General features: G+C 33.2%; 1 protein-coding gene and 1 pseudogene across 1 annotated transcript; one reads left to right on the top strand and one right to left on the bottom strand.

Moving 5' to 3' along the window:
• The first annotated feature begins 6,718 nt into the window (after positions 1 to 6,718).
• On the top strand, positions 6,719 to 13,056 carry LOC108981179 (annotated as a pseudogene).
• A 162-nt stretch (positions 13,057 to 13,218) lies between these two features.
• LOC108981177 (putative disease resistance RPP13-like protein 1) lies at positions 13,219 to 17,328 on the bottom strand. Its single transcript, XM_018952265.2, has one exon. The coding sequence runs from the start codon at positions 17,246 to 17,248 to the stop codon at positions 13,367 to 13,369; it is 3,882 nt and encodes a 1,293-aa protein (XP_018807810.2). The 5' UTR covers positions 17,249 to 17,328; the 3' UTR covers positions 13,219 to 13,366.
• Positions 17,329 to 19,515: the final 2,187 nt, after the last annotated feature.

Raw genomic sequence — 19,515 nt, 5'->3', positions numbered from 1 at the left:
AGTTCATTTTGTTTTGTTTTGTTTTAAGGTACTTAATTACAGACATCCTAATAACATATTGCATAGCCGTTAGGGGTAAAGCCTCTTGACCTACTAATTAAGAACATGATGTTTTTGTAGGCTTAGGAATTTTTTATGGTCAAACATGGTTGGTGCTCATGTGCTGCTCAAAATCATTGAGAATGAGTGGTCAACATATATCTTGCACCAAGAAAAATAAAATAGAGAAAGACAGATGATCCATCCTTTAAACAACCAATCCTTAAAAGTCAGATCATTTCTCAAACACATGTAAATAAAAGCAATTCAAATTGATGTGGAAATATCTCAATCATGTTGAGTATTGGCATTGGATTGGGCATAGTTATATCCAAATTTAACTTAAATAAATCACTTTTACTACTCATGATCAATCTATATGAAATACACCCCACACTAGATGAGCTATTTTTTTATATTTATATTATTAAAATATTCATTTTTGTATAATTTCTTCAATTAAAATACTTGAGAGAGACAGAGAGCTAGAAAAAATTAAGACTATATTAGTTGAAGACATATATGTTGAATTACTATAATTAATAATCAAAATATTTGACTGATGACTAATTCAATACAGACGATTTTTTTGTCTCAAATTAGCTAATTAATCTTTTGTTGCAATGAGAAATAACCGCCAAGCCAATGCTATTGCTCTAACGTAACTTTAAGATGAAAAAAAAAATAAATGAAATAATAAAAAATAAATAAAGTCGAAGGTGTAGATCTCATGTGTCACTTTAAGATTAAATTTTAAAGTAAGATTAAACCCTAGGATTTATTATCTAACCTCGACATGTTTTGCACGCAAACACACCTTTCTTTTTTTATTTTCTTTGCACGCAAACACCCACTTAGGGTTAATTAGTTTATACCTATATTTCTCCTATGTTACCTCTCATTGGATGTCCCCAAAAGAAATCAATGTCATATGATCGTCATCATTTTTAGGGCAGCTAGTCAGCATGTCCACCATGCTATATAAACAGCCAAAGTATCTTACTAGGCATTTTTGTTTATATTGCATAGTTTAATTAATAATGAAGCCCACTTGCTTTGTAGTTGCTTAATTCCACACCAAAAAAAAATTAAATTTTTATTTTAAAAAAATTCAAATTATTTTATTGGTAAATAAATAGCACATGGTATTTATTATGTTTATTTATTTATTTTTGTTCTTTGTTGTACTATTCCTAATGCTTTTGAATATAATAAATAAAGATGAAAAATAAAAATTAAGAATATTCAGCAAAGTAGTAGTTGGTGTGAGGAAGAGGTGGTTCGAGATTGGCACGCTCTAAAAGTAGAGACAAATTAAGAGACACGTCGGTCTTTGGCTAATTTGAATGGTTTAGGACTACTTTTTGATAATTTAATAATATTTAAGGGTTTGGTTTTCATTGGTCAAATAAAGTCAAAAGAGATGACAAAGAAATGATACCGCCGAGACGGAAAGACAAAATAGATCTATTATTGCACGAATATTCCAAAAAGATTACTCACATGTGTTTGAACTTTGAAACAAAGTAGTTTCATGTCTCAAGGAGCGTTTGAACGCATGGTTTTCATTTATTACGAAAATAAAGACAATATGTTTTTATATATGATTGAGTGATTGAGCTACCATCCATCACATTTCAAAAGATTTAATAAAAATAAATAATTATCTAAATTATAATGTGAAATACTTTAAGGTCTGATTTGGATATAAAGATGTTTTCATTTCGTTACATCTCATCTCAGTATCCAAATACTACAAACATAAATATATACTTTTTAATTTCAAATATTTAATTTTTTCATCTAATCATTACCTAATTATTATAAATTTTTCAAACTTTAAAATAAAACATAAAAAGTAATTTAATTTTTTCAAATATAAAAAAAAAATTATATTAAAACATTATACTCTGACAATATTTTAATTTTATAATATTTTAATTTAATTTTTTCTCTAGTTTTTCAAAACTCATAAAATATTTTAACTTAAATAATTTCTAACTCATCTTATCTCAACTCAAATATCTCACTATTATTCATAAAATATTTCAATTTACTATACAAACCAATCCGAAGTTTATCTACCTTAAGTGAGCAAGTCTTGCACATGTTTATTATTAAAAAAAGTAGACCCTATTTCAAAAAATTGATTTTTTTTTTTAGATTTTTTTATAGTTAGACGTACTGTTTTACAAATGATGCAAGACTTATAATATATTTGAACCTTAGACAAATTATTAGTTATGTTTATACCATGCAATCATATAAAGGTTTTATAGAGTTTTTTTTTGTAATTATAAGGTCTAAGGAAAGTTATTAATATAGTTTTATAACGTGAGAATCTTATACATTTATTCCAAAAAAAAAAAAAATGTTTGTGATCGACGTTAAAAATTCAATATTTTCACGATGCACATCACTTTTCTACTTGAAAAGCATGTTTTGTGTAATAAAAAAGAGTACTGCTACGGTTCCCAATTCGGAACCTAAAAAATGTTTAGAATGGTGTAATTTTTTTTTTATGTATTTTTTTAATTATCATAAATATTTAAAAAAAATAAAAAATTTACAATATTATTTAAAAATATTTTTTTAATCATTCGGTAAAAGAAAAAAAAAACAATCTCATTCGAGATATTTTTTTAGATCCGAATTCGAGACCAAAACATTTCTCAAAAAATAAAAAAAAACGTGTTTGAAGGATTTAAAAAAACTAAATAAGAAAACGAAAATCAATGGATAAAGAAAATTGGAAAGTTTCGTTGTCAAGGTAAGCAGTTGAAAGATGTACGGCTTGGATCATTTATTACGAGGGCTTTAAAATGAAGTATGTGTCCGGACACGTCCGGATCAATTACTGAATCCACGTAAACGTACTACGAACTGATGATACGCCATCCACCCTCTCTCTCCGCGTCTTCTGATTAATGCCATTTTCCTTTTTTCTTTTTTTTTTTCATTTTGTCTTTCAAAAAAAAGCAATTTATGTATATATAAATATATATTTATATTTTCTGTTTATTTAAATTATGAAATTAATTATAATTAACATGAAAATATTCTAATAATAAGATTTTCTTAATAATTATACTCAATAATAGAGCAAAGCAACGGCCTAGCTACGGTATGTATTTCAAAATTAAACGCAGATGATAACTTCTCACTTTTTTTTTGTCACATCATAGTCAACCTCATATCACACATGATGAAATGAGTAGTTTACTCAAAGCATTATGACATAATTTAAATTCTAAGATTTAAATTTTAAAATTGATTTTTTCAAATCAAATAATGCTATATGTGTGTTATAAAACATTTAAATAGAATTATTCATCCATAATAGTGACCGTCTAACCCAATGACAAACACGTGGCACACATAAAAGAAATGTAGGTAGAACAAAAACTTGGCATGCAACTTTCATACCATATTAGTTTGGTTACATTAAATTAAATTATTTCATTTTATCTCATATAATTATTATAATTTTTTTAAATTTTTACACAAAATATAATAAATAATTTAATTTTTTCAAATCTAAAAAAAAAAGTTATATTAAAAAATTATATTATAATAATATTTTATTCAAATTTCAATAAAACATATCGTATCATATGAACTACTTAACTAAACTGTTTCTCTTTGAGTTTACAAATTAAAGGAAAACTATGATATCTCATATGATAAGAATAAGTGTAGGTGGTGTATAAGATTTCACATTGTTTGAAAATGAAAAGTTCTTGAAAAGGAGATTGTGATACCTTGTCGGACTGGCTGACGAGGACGTCGAGAATTTAAGAGGATATATTATGATACCCCATATGATAAGGATAAATGTAGGTGGTGTATGAGATCTCACATTACTTGAGAAGAAGAAGTTCTTACTATTTATAAGGTTCCAATGCAAGTGCGAAACTACTAAGGTCCCCCTAAAATTTTCAAAATTTGATTGAAATTAAATTTTAAAATGTGTTTTTATAAAGTAAATTATATGAAAATTAGTATTTAGCCCCACCAAATTATTTTTTTGTAACTTGGCCCTCTAAACCAGATTTTTTGGTTCTATCCCCATTCTAATGAAGTTCCGATTGTATTATTGACTAATTCTTTTAGAGTATAAATTATGTGATTGGAGGTCTTCTATTGAAGCATTACAAAAATTACGTCACATTTATGGTGTATATTAATTAACTTGATCATCATACGACAATCCCATCTCTCAACTGGGGTTGTTTCCTTTGAAATTTTGCAAGATATGCAGATCGACACCCTTTTGTGGACAACATATGCCTAGAACAACATTAAGGATCAGATTAAATAAAACCTAATTGGATGCAATTGTTTGTGCTGATAAAACAAAAGTCTGTGGGTCGACGACGCATATAAACACATGCATGCATGCATGCATAAGGTTAGCTAGGGGGACGTGGAAGGTAAAACTTCGATATTTACTGTTTATAAATTAAAAAAAAAAAAAACACCCAAATATACAAAGTCGTCGTACGTATTTTTACACGTGTGCATTGTCTTGCACGTGATAATAGTTAGAGCTGGCCAAATATAAATAAAATAAAAAAGGGTGTAAGGTATTGGCAGTGCGAGGGAGGGAGGGAGTCGGGAGAGGGTGTGGGCTTTTTACTTGTGAGCACAGCTGTAACTTAGCGGGACACAGCTGGCTGTACGGCCGTTGATACGCAGCTACCGTCGCCGTTTAATTTGTTTTTTTTCTTTTTCTTTCCTTCTTTCTTTTTTGTTTTTAAAAAACGTGGGCTTATTTCCTTATTCACTTTTCAGTGCCTTTTCTACCCTTTCCTTATTTTGCTTTTTAAAAAGCCAAATTGGAGGACTTCGTGAATAAATCTATCCTCTCCTTCTTTGGAAATCGGAGTACGGGGATGTTCATCTTAAGTACCACATCTTCACGAAATATTATATGCCATAGAACTATTAATGATAAATAAAAATTTCTTTAAATATAAAGAAATTATATAAAAATAAATATACAAAATGACGTATTTTAATAAGATACTTTAGATTATAAAATTATTTTTATCGTAAAGTATGTTTAACGAATTACACAAAATTACATCAATTTATAAATTTATTTTTATATAATCTATTTGTATCTGCAACACTTCTCAAGATAAATTGAGATATGTTAATATTAGAGCTGATTTTCTTTTAATAAATTTGGAAATTTTGTGATTCGAAATAATAATGTAATTGGAATATGAATTTATGAATTTAGTTTTGAGTGACGCTTATATATTAATTATAGTATCAAAAAATTTTTTTTTTTGTTTCTACATTATTGTATTAACGAGCGGAAAGGTCATGGGTCTAATCCTTCCATTTAAAGCCAGATAAGTATTTCCTAACTAGCACGGACCAATCATCTTAATTAGAAGACTTTTCGGGGGAAAAAAAAAAATAGTGATAGGGTTACTTACCTACTTACTATTCATTTATTATTTATAGTGTATTTATTTTTTTTATCATTTTATTTTAAGTATTTTTTTAACATTCTTAATTATTAAGAAAAAATTAAAAATATATATAAATTTACTAATAGTCACTTCCTTAACCATTAAGTAAAATAAAAAATTAAATACAAAAAAAATAATAAATGAGTAGTAGGAGAGTAGTAACCCTATCATTTAAAAAAAAAATTATTTTCTTGCACCATTAAGAAGTTGCAATTAATATAATTATATTAATTCCTTTATGATTCAAAGTAAGCTCAATCTTCATATCCAAATTCCTTAATTATCATTAATATACAATTCCATTCGGAAACCACTTAAAATAATAATAGAAAATTGATTAAATTGATATTTATCATCCTTAATGATAACTTTAATTCCAAATATCATTTATTAATAATGGATCTCATTTACTATTTTTTAGCATTAAGTGTTAATCAACACGAGAAGTGTTATAGTCACAAAAATATTTCATAAAAGAAAATTTATAAACTGACATGATTTTATATAATATGTTAGATTTGTTTTACAATTTAACGTACTGCATAAAATTATATTAATTTGTAAATTTAATTTTATGTAGTCTTTTTATAGATAAAAGTATTTCTCAATCAACTACCAAAACATCAATAATAGTAAAGTGATTTTAAATATTTTACGAATAATAATAAAAAATAGGTATAAAATAATAAATAATAGGAGAGCGTTCTCACTATCATCTTAATGTTTTAATCACTAGAGGACGCTGATGATTAAATTGATGATAAATGATATTTATTAACCAAGAATAATAAATGAATTTCAGATAATTATGAGTGATAAAAAATGAAAAAGAATTATACCCAATAACATAATTTCACTATAGAGAAATTCAGGCAATTTAGCACAAAAAGCGAAAAAGTTAATCCCATTGGTAATGGTTAAAAAAAAAAAATATATTATATACAATCGTCTTACAGTCATTTAAAAAAAAATTTTATTATTTATTATTTAAATTTCATATTTATTTATTTACTTTTAAAAATAATTACCCGACACTTTTACAATAACTATCATTTAAAAAAAACAAAAACAGTACTATAAAGTCTAATAAATCTCACATTAGAGAAATTTTATGGGGGCAAATCCGTCATTGTGTTACCCTCTATAAGTATCCCTCAACCTCGCTTTCCAACGTTGCAACTTTAGTACAAAGCCTCGTCTCTCTCTCTCCTCCCTCTCTCTCTCTCTCTCTCTCAAGCTGGTCATCCATCTAGACAGCTTCGCGGGCGACTCTCGCCGACAAACTACGCCGGATAAACTGTCCGGTGTACTTCAGGAGAGCTTTCAGGCACGTCGAAAGAAAGATACCGAGCAACGTTGTCGTCTTGACTGAGGTTTGATAGTCTGGCAAAGAAAGGTAAAGGGCGGCGGGAGCTGTCTCCGCGTGCGCATGTCGAGACGACGTGGTTTTGGGGAAGTCATACGAGGGAGGCCAAAAGGCGCCACATCTGGATGGTGTGAGTGATCGGAGGCGGTGGATGGGGAGGTTAATGGTGTTGGGGTTGGCGGTGACGGTGGCGGTGGCGGCGTGCGCGGTTGCGTCGGTGGTGGTGGGGAGAAGAGTGAGGAGCAGGAGGAAGTGGAGGAGAGTGTTGGGGGTGCTGGCGGAGCTGGAGGAAAGGTGCGCGACCCCGGTTGGGAAGCTTAAGCAGGTGGTGGACGCCATGGCCGTGGAGATGCACGCTGGCCTAGCCTCCGAGGGTGGCTCCAAGCTCAAAATGTTGCTCACCTTCGTCGATCGTCTCCCCAATGGGTAATCACATAATCTTATTTGGCTATCTTTTTTGATCGCTGTTATTTGGTTTAGGATTGAATGGTCTCTTTCTTAGTCTTTCTTGAATCTTTCTATCCTTTTTGACAAGATTTTTTTTTTTGGAATTTGATAATTGTTCTTTCATCGCTTTGGTCTAACTGTTGTTTTGATCTTTTTGTTATCTTTTTACACTTTTGTGTTTCTTTTTGGGCTTTTTATTTCTCTATGATTCCCTTTTACTTTTATTGTATCGAAGTCCGTCTCTATTTGATTCCCGTAACAGTTTTGTCACTATTTCTTTGTAATAATTTTGTTGTTCATCGATCGAGTAGCTCAATTCCTGTGACATTATATGTTCTTTGCTTTCCCTCCCAAGTTCACTTCAGTGGTGTTGTATTGTCACTTTCTCCTATGTTTGAACTTTTGTCTTGGTTTCGTTGCGAATTTGTCATTTTTTGTTGTTTCGTTTTATTTTTTCTGCTGCTCTTTTATTCAAAATTCTCCATCTATCTGGATTTTTTTTTTTTGTTTTTGTTTTCAAAGAAGTGCAGGTCTTTTTGCTATCCTTTTACTCTATTTCCGGTCTTCTTGATGTATTTGGTTGGTTCTTTTAGGAGATACTTCTACATGGCTTTTAAGATTGGGATGTTTTGAAGTCGTTCACCATACCAATCTAGATATATACTCAATATAGTTGTATATGTCGGTTTGACATTCCAAAATTGTGATTAATTCGTCCACTATACATGGGAATGTTTTGTTTGGAAAATCTAAGAATATGGTTTACAGAAAAATTTGAAAAAATACATGTCCGTAAATGTGAGAGAAGTTTCATAGGAATGCTGCATTAGATTCCAAAAGCCACACTGATCGTGCACTAGCCTTTCATTCGATCAAATTGCAATTTGGGGCTTTGTCTTGCCCTGAGTTCTCTGATGTTTATAGGTGCCATTTAACTTCAACTAAGACATAATTTTGGTTCAGGATTCAGTTACAATAAAAAAACTTTGGTTCAGGATTCATGTTTGAAGGCGTAATAAAACATGATTTTATTGCTTCCATGTCTGCATTGGTTTTGTTTGTCATGATGCATGCAATGACCATATTGTTCCCATCGCTGTCAAGATCTTGCATTTAATACCATGGTAAAATTGACATTACCTTTTTCATCAGGAGTGAGAAAGGAACTTATTATGCACTAGATGTTGGGGATACTAATTTTAGGGTCTTGCGGGTTCAGCTAGGAGGTCGAAGGTCCTCAATCCTGGAACCGCATGTGGAACAACAAGCCATTCCCTCACATCTGATGACCAGCACTAGTGAGGTCATTGACTTTGTAACTCAAATATTGTATCTATATTTAGAACTACTATGAAATATTATGATGTGTTGATGTTATTCTACTATGTGCTTTTATTTCCTGTAGAACCTCTTTGATTTAATTGCTTCAGCAATAAAGGAGTTTGTTGATAGAGGAGAAGATGGTTCAAAAACTCTAGTTAGCGGAAGAGGGAAACTTGGATTTACATTCCCTTTTCCAGTGAAGCAAAGATCTGTTTCATCGGGCATTCTGATTAAATGGACAAAAGGGTTTCACATTGAAGACATGGTTAGTCAGGTTAATTTCATGTACTTTTCACAGTGATCCATAATCATGGGAAACTTTGTGAAAGTTGATTGCCTAGATGCTTCTGTTGATTCAGGAATTGGAATGGTAGTAGTTTCAAGTCAAGCTAAATTTTGATTGAGAATATGCTAGGCTCTTCTTGCCAAATTAAGCTGTGGTCTTAACAGTTCTTTCAATATCAAATTTTAGCATAATCCTATATGAACATTATACTGCATTTCTCATAATTTGTTTTAGTGACATATTGAAATATGTATATTTTTTTATCTGGTTGTCAGGTTCCAAGGGAGGTGACAGAATGCTTAGAACAAGCAATGAGCCGACAAAGACTGAATATGCAGGTAGCAGTACTGGTGAGTACTCCCTGAGCATCCTTGACTAATTTATGTCGTATTGGTCTCTTAACCGTGCATTGAGGATCAAATGGCATTTAATTAATTGGTGTAATGAGTGAAAAATTTTAAATTGTTGGATGTGATGACATGCCTGAGTAATAACTTGAACGAAAATGCGATAACATGTCTGTAATATTTTGCACAAAGGATATTGAGCATTAATGACCTCATTATGTTGCATTCTTTTTCTCCTTTTTAATAAGTTGTGCTCGTTATGATATAGTCAATAGTGACTATATCATAAAAAGGTTTGTAGCCAATCAATAGTAATAGCTAATTGTGGCTGTAGCTATGGTTGTTATGACACCCTAAATGGTGATGTACTGACTGTTTTCAACTTCTGGAGACATGCATAAGATTGACATGCGTGCAGCCAGACATGTGATTGGCTTGTTTTTATTGACTACCATGGTTGTGCGAGTGACTGGTTTTTTGAACATGATTTCATTCATCTTTCTAATTAGGTCAATGATACTGTGGGAACATTACACTTGGACATTATCACGATGACGACACTGGTGCTGCAGTGATATTTGGTACAGGTACAAATGCCTGCTACTGGGAGCGGACAGATGCTATCATCAAGTGTCAAGGGCTTCTCACAACTTCTGGAGGCATGGTATCCTTTCTTTTGTTTCTATGCAGACATCATCTGACTCTTCATCTGACAAGTTGATTTACTTTGTATATTCTTGTTCATGTTGAGTCATCTTTCTTCTGATCAGGTCATCAATATGGAATGGGGAAATTTCTGGTCATCTCCTTTGCCGAGAACTTCTTATGACACGGACTTAGATTCCCATAGATCTAGTCCAAATGACCAGGTAAGGTTCGATTGCTTACCCTTTTTGTTGCTTACTGTTTTGGGATTAACTCAAACCTAATCTTTTTGGATGCAGGGTTTTGAGAAAATGATATCAGGAATGTATCTTGGTGAGGTTGTGAGGAGAGTGCTTCTGAGAATGTCACAAGAGTGGGAAATATTTGGAACTGTTCCTTCCAGATTATCAGTGCCATTTATTTTTAGGTGCTCTTTCTCTCTCAAACCAACACCCCCCCCAAAAAAAACACATGCACAAACACGCTATGGTACGTGTTGTCATATAGATCCTTCTTATGTTTTTCTTTGTTTTTGTCATGTTACCAATTGACTTGTAATGCTATGTAAACATGCATATTCAGCTTCCTCAAATATACGAAAGGACTATTAAAAATTTTGGATGATAGGAAATAAAATGTTGACCTACCTGAGCTATACCATATGGGTATTGAGCTTAGACTGTGCTTCTTTTGTCTGTGCGTGTGAAAAATTTTATAGTTTGCTCAATGCTGTTCTGAATGGATTGATGTTATTAATCTCCATGATTGCTGATGCTTTGTTTCTTTGTCCGTTTCAAAAGGAATAACTAGTTTTTGAACCTTATGGTAATTACGTGTCTGGGCATTCTTGCACTTGTCAGGGTGCAGCCTAGTGGTCATAGGCAGGTTTGGGATGAGTTGTAGACTCAAAGATCCTGTGTTTGATTCCTCACTAGGAGTTTCCTTGGATTAGTTATTACATGATTCTTGCAGGTTTACTTCCTACGGGTAAGCCCAAAGGGCCCTACTTTGGTGAAGTTCCATAGTAAAAGGAAACTTGTCTGGGCTTTTTTTTTTTTTTCTGTTGCCTTTATTCACAGATGACAGTGATTTAATTGAATGCCGTAAAGCCTGTGAGTTGGAACAAATCCTCGAATCCGAGGAGCTGAAGACAGATTTAGTGGGATGGAAACTGTTGCACAAGCATGCGAGACATAAAATTATCTTGCATGAATATAGATGCCTTGATGCTTGACATATTTTAATTCTGCACATGATCTGCTACTCATGTATGTGCTCACTCCTACCCCTTCTGAAAGCCTTCAATGAATAAAAGTTATATGAAAAAAAGAATGAAGCCAATGGTGATAACCTTTATCTTTCTGGGCTGTGACTCAAGTCATCTGTTGAAGAAAGAAATCACTGATTTGATAGAGATGCCTGGGTATTGGAAATATTTTTATTCTGGTCTTGTGTGTTTTCACCTCCCTCCATTTGAAAGCCTTCAATAAAAAAAAAAAGGTTAAAAAAAAGCGTAGCCAAGGGTGATGATAGAAACAACTTTCCTCTCCTTTGTCTTTCTCTTCTCTTATTTTCTCCAGATTATTTCAATGAATAAGAAAAAAGATGGGGAAAAAACAAAGCCATGGGTGATGATACATGATCTTTCTTGGGTTTGGCACACTTCATCACCAATATCCTTTTCCATTCCCTTGCGAATGACCTATTGTTCCTCAAGTTTCCATTCCAAAATATCAATCATCCTTTTGTCACTTGCATTTCGTTGTAGTCGATGGCAGTTTTAGTTTATAATGAAAGTTTTCTGTAGTTGTCATTTGATCATTTCTGAAACTAGTTTTTTTTAAAAAAAAATTAAGAAAGAAAGAAACTAGTTCGTAGAATGAGCATGAGATATTTAAGGTGGTGAATGGAACTCCAATTACTGTTTTTTGTTTTGTTTTTCCCCTTTATAAATATCTCATGATTCTCATCACACTCTTTTGAATTAGTTGAATGAGTTGGAAGGAGATGGCTTCTGACCAAACTAATACTTGTATTTATTAGCCTGTCATCATTCTGAGAATGGTTTCCTTTTATTTTGTTTTAGCTTTTTAAGATTGTGAGGCAGGTAACACTTATGTAGGTAGAACATGTGGGCAATTGCAATAACTTGAAAAAGGGGCCATCTCAACATAATATTTGAATCATTATCTGAAAAATACAATCAAATATATCATATTAAGCCACATCATTTTGTAAATTATTTCTTTTTGTAAGATCCCTTTGTAGACCAAGCATTTCTACTGAAAAATATATACGATATTGTCACGCTTGTAATGCAGTTTAACAGGCCTTTTGAATGCTATAGATTTTCATGGTATCCCCCTTTTCAATTTTAGGACGCGAATGATTTCTGCCATGCATGAAGATGACTCCCCTGAATTGATAGAAGTAGCAAGAATCTTGAAAGATGTTCTGGAGGTAGATGCCACTAATCAATTTAGTGTTTCTGTTTCCTTGGAAGAATGACTTGTTTACTCGGTAGGCTTTTTCATTTCAGATTCCTGATGTCCCTTTAAAGGTTAGAAAGCTCATTGTAAAGTTATGCAATGCGGTGACCCGTAGAGCTGCTAGATTGGCAGCTGCTGGTATCGGGGGAATCTTGAAAAAGATAGGCCGGGATGGAAGTGGTGGCATCACAAGTGGAAGGACTAGAACTGATGTTAAAATGAGAAGAACAGTAGTTGCTATTCAAGGGAGTTTGTATACAAGTTATACAATGTTTAGGGAATACCTGCATGAAGCTTTGCGGGAAATATTGGGGGAAGACATTGTTCCACATGTCATTCTTAATATAATCGAAGATGGACCAGGCATTGGAGCAGCTCTCCTTGCTGGCACATATTCAAAGGACACTGTATGAGGATAGCGTACAGTTGCTATGAATATATGTTCAATTACATACAAATAGCCCCCGTAAATGTAGAATTATTTTTCTATATCTTCTTGTATAAAGGAAGGACTGCCCACATATAATTTTCGTTTTTTCTGAAATTTCCATCCATTGATAGATTGATGTTGGCAATGTGAAAATGATGTTCTTTATAAAATTTTCCTTTCCCAGTGTCTTTTTGCCTTTTGAATTTTCCATCCCGTGTCTTTGATTACAAGACACACGAAGTGGGTTTTATAATCTTCATTTGTTATGACAGAATTGTTTGATAGATATTGTAGAATTCACTTCATGTCTTTATCACTTTGAAACATTACAATTTGGAGCAAATCCAAACTCCCTAAACTCGTAACTTATTAGTGTGTGATTCATCAAAAACTGGGTCTAAGCAAATTAAGCTAAACATACGAGATCAAAATGCTATAACATCTATCAAAGAGTAAATACCTAACGTATCCTTGTTTTGATCATATATAGACTTTTGGTTGGCTTAGCTCACTCAATCAATTCTCCGTCAACTATTTTGTTGGGGATGTGAGCAAGCTTGCGTCGCCATTCTTTTATTCCTTTTCTTCTCTTCGTTAATGAAAGACAATTACTGATCTTTAGAACGGAAAGGGAAGTGAGGTGTTGAAGCCACTCTTCTAACTTGCAGTACTCCAGCTTTGGACAGTCCGTGATTGACAAATATTCAAGTGAGGTGAGGTGTTGAAGCCCCTCTTTTGAGATGCACTCCAGCTTTGGACAGTTGGAGATTGACAAATACACAAGTGAGGTGAGGTGTTGAAGCCCCTCTTCTGGCATGCACTCCAGCTTTGGGCAGTTATAGATATACAAATATTTAAGAGAGGTGAGGTTCTCAAACCCATTCTTGTCCAACATCATCAAATTTGGGAATCCAGAAATCCGAAGAATAATCAGATTTGTGGGAAGCAACCCCTTCTCCGGAAAAGACACCACATCTAATTTTGATCCACCTATTATTTGCAAATCTGCAAGAGAGGCAAGATTTTGCAAACTCCATCCCATCCGACTCTCAACGAGTTTCTCACAATACTTAATATAAAGTTCATTCAGACTTGAAGGCAAGCCCTCTTCTGGAAGCGTCTCAATATTTGTACACCGTTGTATATGAAATCGAGTAAGAGATGGAAGGAGCATCTGCATCTTTTCAGGTAGCAATCTCAAACTCTCACAAGAATTGATCTCTAAGAATCCAAGGTTGGTGGCGTGCAATCCTCCTCTCGGAAATGACACAAAATTAGGACAAGAGTCGATAGTTAGAGACGACAAGGCCACTAAATCATGTTGATGTTGTTCTGCAACTGTAAGAGATTCTAGATCCCTACAACTTCGGATTATCATATGCTTAACATTTAGGAATAAATCCATTGGAATGGACCGGAGAGAATCACAACTGAACAACTTCAAAACTTCAAGGCATGAATAGTCCAAGTTTATTGGGAGCCCTAACTTCTTACAATTGTTTATTTCAACAGTTTTTAAGGTAGAGGGTAGACCACCCACTGGAAGAGACATATGCAAGAAAAAGTCACCCATATCCACAGCATCAAATTCTCCAATTCTGAGCTCCTTCATAACATGAATTGGCAGTTCCCTTAATATATCCTCCCTACAATTTGCTAGCTTCAATTGACATATAGCCGGAGCCCTTGGGAGTGAAGCCAGCATCTTCGGACAGTCTATAATCTCAAGGATACCCAAAGAAGGAAGGTGAATGGGCAAATCTCCTGTTAGCTTTGAGCATTCGACAATATAAAGCTCCTCGAGACGATGGAAAACTCCTCCTTCATTTTCAGCACAAGAAATCCATTTCTCCCAATTCAACATCTGCAAAAATCTCAAAACTTTTAATGCCCCAAACGGCTTAATAGAAGAAGAACCAGTACTTCCGTAAAACTCTTCACCCACTGCTACAATTCCATCGAAACCAACAATAGAGAGGTTTTGTAAAGAGGGTAGCTGCCCAAGTGCTGGTAAGCTGCAACAATATTTACAGTTTCTCAAATGAATAGACGTTATATAAGGGAAGGAATGATCCCCTGCCCAATTTGGAAAACTTTCACCCATGTAGTAATTTATAGTGAGACTTTTCAGGTTTCTATGTGGTTGCAGACCGTTGAGTACATCTCTTTGACTTTCTGAATTTTCAGTATTTGAACATTCTTTCCAGTTTAATGCCAACTCTTTAAGGTCCATTTTATTCCTCAAGCATGCACCTTGTGCATCGGTGAAAGATTCAACATTTTCAAGACCCAAGATAGAAAGTGCTCCTCGAAGATTTGCAAGTTTTCCCAATTCTCTAATGCTACAACCAGTGCGTTTGCTAACGACAAACTTGGTTAATGTCTGGAGACATTTTAGTTTGCCCGTATGCATCGGCATCTCCATTATGCAGGGAGTTTCAGTCAAATCAAGATGGCGTAAATTAACGAGTTTTTGCATGTCTCTTGGCAATGTTTCAAGATCTGGACAGTGAGATAACTTCAGTGTTTGCAAATTGTACAACTTGCATAAAGAATCAGGCAACCGTTTAAGTCTCATACAAGAAATGTCCAAATAACGCAACTGTGTAATTTTTCCAATTGATTCAGGCAAAACGCGCATATTCCAGTACTTAGATAGGGTGAGCACCCGTAAACAACTTAACATTGGCAATAAATCATGCAACAACTTTTTAGTTATGGAGAAACAAATTTTATACGATTGTAATGCCAAAAATGTACGCAATTGCGTAGATTCTTGAAGAGCCTCGAACTTGTTAAAATTTTCATACGTATCTCTAGCATACGACACATGACGAGTCTTGTTAACATTTCGATGAGAACGGCTATCAACCTCCAACCTAAATGTAAATTCGCCAGACACAAATTTTGCCAAGTCATTGATGAGATCATGCATCACAAAACATAGCTCATCTTCATTCGACTTCTGAAATAATGATCTTGATACAAGAGTTTCAAAGTAATAATTACCAACTGCTTCCATTGTTCTTTTTTCAGTTTCGTGGAGAAAACCTTCTGCCATCCATAATAAAACTAATTCATCTTTCTTGAAGGGATGGTCTTTCGGAAATATTGAACAGTAAGCAAAGCTCCGTTTTATATACGAGGGAAGGTGTTTATAACTTAATCTTAGAGCAGGAAGAATTTCATTTGACAAACTCCAAATCTCACTATTCAAAACCTTATCCCATTCACTAACATCATCTTTGGATCGCAAGAGGGCCCCAATTACCTTGATTGCTAAAGGTAGACCTTTACATTTTTCAACAATTTGTCGACCTAACTCTTCAAAGTCTGAATTTGTATAGGAGTTAGCATCATGAAATGCATGTCTTGCAAATAGTGACCAACAATCGTCCTCTTGTAACTTCCTTAGATGATGGGTTGCAAAAGCACGCATGGTTGATGCAACATCGATATCACGCGTTGTTACAATGATCCTACTTCCTTTTGCTCCAGATTTCAAGGGGTTGCTTAATATCTCCCAATCACTGTAATTCCTATTCCAAACATCATCCAAAATTAATAGGAATTTCTTTCCGTTCAATCTTTCCTTTACTTGAAGTTGAAGCCGATTTAGATCTTTAATATCACTGGTCGAAGAAGTTATTGCTTCGAGAATCGTTTTCATTACATTAAACATATCAAATTCCTCTGAAACACAAACCCATGCTACAAGGTCAAAATGCTCTTGAACTCTGTTGTCATTGTATACAAGCTGAGCAAGGGTGGTCTTGCCCAATCCCCCCATGCCGACTATGGCAATCACACCTATCTTATTGTCACTAGCATTATCAGGAAGTAACTTATTAATTATTTCATCCTTATCATCATTTCTACCACAAATTTCTGAATCGTCTACCAAAGAAGTAGTGGGCAATCTTTCAGATGCTTTCCTTCCGACAGTACTAGCTTGTACTAGACCCATGACATTCTGTTGACTTGCTAGATTTTCTAATCTGCCAAGTACCACTTTTATCCTTTCTTCTATCTTCTTGAAAAAACGAGAAGTTTGGATGTAGTTTCGTACCTTACTTGGAGTGGTTCCAAATTCTGCATCTAATTTGGATTGTAAGGCTTTAGTTGCAATCTTATCCAAGACATCCTCTGCATCATAGACAGCATCCTTCAGGTCATTATGCCACATTTTCACACTAGAATTGGTAACTTGTTTGTCCTCGGCATCTTCGAGCACCGCTCCCACAGATAGCAATACATTCTTCAACTTGTACAAGAGTTCCTCACTAGGTTTTCGTCCCCTTAGGAAATCAATAAACTCGCGGGATGCCATCCTATCAAATAATACTTGAAGGAAGGCAGAGAGAAGTGCTCCTCCCACTAATTCGGCCATGTTTTGTTCTTTGAAAGGGGAAAAAGCAAATGAAGAAAGGTAAGATTGCAAAGAGCAGAGAGTAAAATGTGGTTGCAAGCTGCAATATTTGGCAATGAATACTATATGTGGAGGAAACAGCCTACTGCATTGATCCTGATTGCACCAGGTCAAGTCAATGACCCCAGTTGTTTAAGAGCCATTATTGGAACCTCATATCTGCACAAAGTTATGGCTAATGTGGTCCATGTCATATTATTAATGAAAAAAAAAATTGGGATAAATTCTGAAATAATTGTAATTATATCATTTTTCAGCTGGAAAATATGTTTTGGCTTTTTTTCAAAACTTGAATTATTGGATTAGACATCTCATTTTCTAAAATTATAAAATAATAATATTTTTTTAATCTACTTAGTTAATGCAATATTTATTTTTTAAATCCATTTTATTTTTTATTTTCATAATTTCCAACCATCTATATATTAAAATACATAAAATCCATCTATCAACCTAAATTAACTTCATTTTCAAATACAAAATATTAAAATAAACACATAATATATTCACAGAAGAATGAGAAATAATATAAAATTCCTTAAACTTAATTACTGTAAGTTAACACATTTATTGAATTGCTGTAGCTCATAATCAAATTTATATACCAATGTTTAATCTAAGGTGGAAGTTTTAAGGGACATTTTAGCTAAAATTACGTCAAAATCAAATTTATATACCAATGTTTAATCTAATATGAATGATATTTCTATAAACAAAAAAATAGAATTTAAAAAAAAAATGGAAATTCAGGTTGGGAATGGTCGTCCTTTTCATTGGGCCAAGCTCGCATGTGGTGGGCAGAATACAAGCATTAATGCATTGACGTCCCCTCTCAACCGTTTATTTATTTATTTAGATAATTTAATTAATTATAATCAGGCTTGAGAGCGATAGGCCAACAAATCCTTGTTGAGCAGCATCATCTATTGCCAAGGAGTCCTTTTGGCGGCAACATTGTATTCAATGTCTCCATCTATCAATACTCCAACTTTGATTCAATTTCTTATTTTAATTTCATCTGTCCATTCCTTTTAAATTAGTTTCATAGCCACTTGGTATAAGGAGTTGTGCTTCCAATATTATCTTTTGAGAGATTATATTTGAAGTATTAAAAGATTTATTTTTTTTAAAAAAATATTAAGTAAATTTAAGATCTATAGAAAAATTATTTTCTTAACTAAAAAGTCAAATTTTTTTTTTTTTCAAACTAAAAGATTGTGTGTAAAGATGTGCCCCGCGGCATTGTATCGGTGCATGAGCTTATGTGTCAATAGTGGAGGGGGTCGAATGAAGGTTGTATCTAGCAGATCTGAGGCACCAAAGTTCACTTTATAATGCGTATACTATTTGTACGTACGTGCCGATGTTAGGCTTGAAGATGTATATTGGCGGCCTCTGAATTTGCTACAGGCGGCGTGCAACACGTTGGTAGCGAAAAAGGGTAATATTGCAAGATATAATTTTAATTTTTTTTAATAACAGACCTCACTTTTAAAAAAAAAAAAAATACAATACTTACACAATCTAATTTTTTTTTTTTTTTTTTATGTGGATCTCTTGTTAACTTCATTTTTTAAAAAGATTACGCGGCACTTATATATTTTATAACTGTAAATATCATGTCTCGATCATGAAATTGTAATTTGATATTGTCAACTTGAAAAGAAAATTGAGAAAGAAATTAGACATAAAAATAAACCAAATATATACGGATGATAATTTTTTTTTTTTTCTGATCCTACATGAATAATTATTGTTAAAAAAACACTAATTACGATATAATACAATGAATATTCAATTGGTTCGAAAATAATTGATATTTGAACTTTCATTGCACCATGTTTAAGAAAAAAAAAAATATTCATCGTATTCACATCATACATTATATATAATTTTTTAAATTTTTATTTTTTTCTTTTAACAACATGTGATATATCAATATAAAAGATTGAAACGTCCTTCCTACGGCAATAGTCTAACACCACCCGATTACACCCAATCACATCAATGACCAGTAATATAATTTTATAATTTCAATGACCAGTAATATAATGTGGCGCCCTCGACCTCACGTGTTATTCTTGTGGAGTTCATGACATCGGGATGATGACCATACGAATTATGCACCCAAACGACCAGTGCTCAGAGTGTGTACGTCATGCAATAAGTGTACAAAATAATATTCGCAGCGGAGAAATAAAAGGTCTTTCTTTATTAAGTACCATAAT

The sequence above is a fragment of the Juglans regia genome, chromosome 5, assembly GCF_001411555.2.
Source record: "Juglans regia cultivar Chandler chromosome 5, Walnut 2.0, whole genome shotgun sequence".
Lineage (NCBI taxonomy): Eukaryota > Viridiplantae > Streptophyta > Magnoliopsida > Fagales > Juglandaceae > Juglans > Juglans regia.
This window is presented reverse-complemented; position numbering and strand designations above follow the sequence as displayed.

Bases quoted from the DNA above. Each gene is read 5' to 3' on its own strand.
- LOC108981177 (XM_018952265.2), bottom strand. From the start codon at position 17,248: ATGGCCGAATTAGTGGGAGGAGCACTTCTCTCTGCCTTCCTTCAAGTA.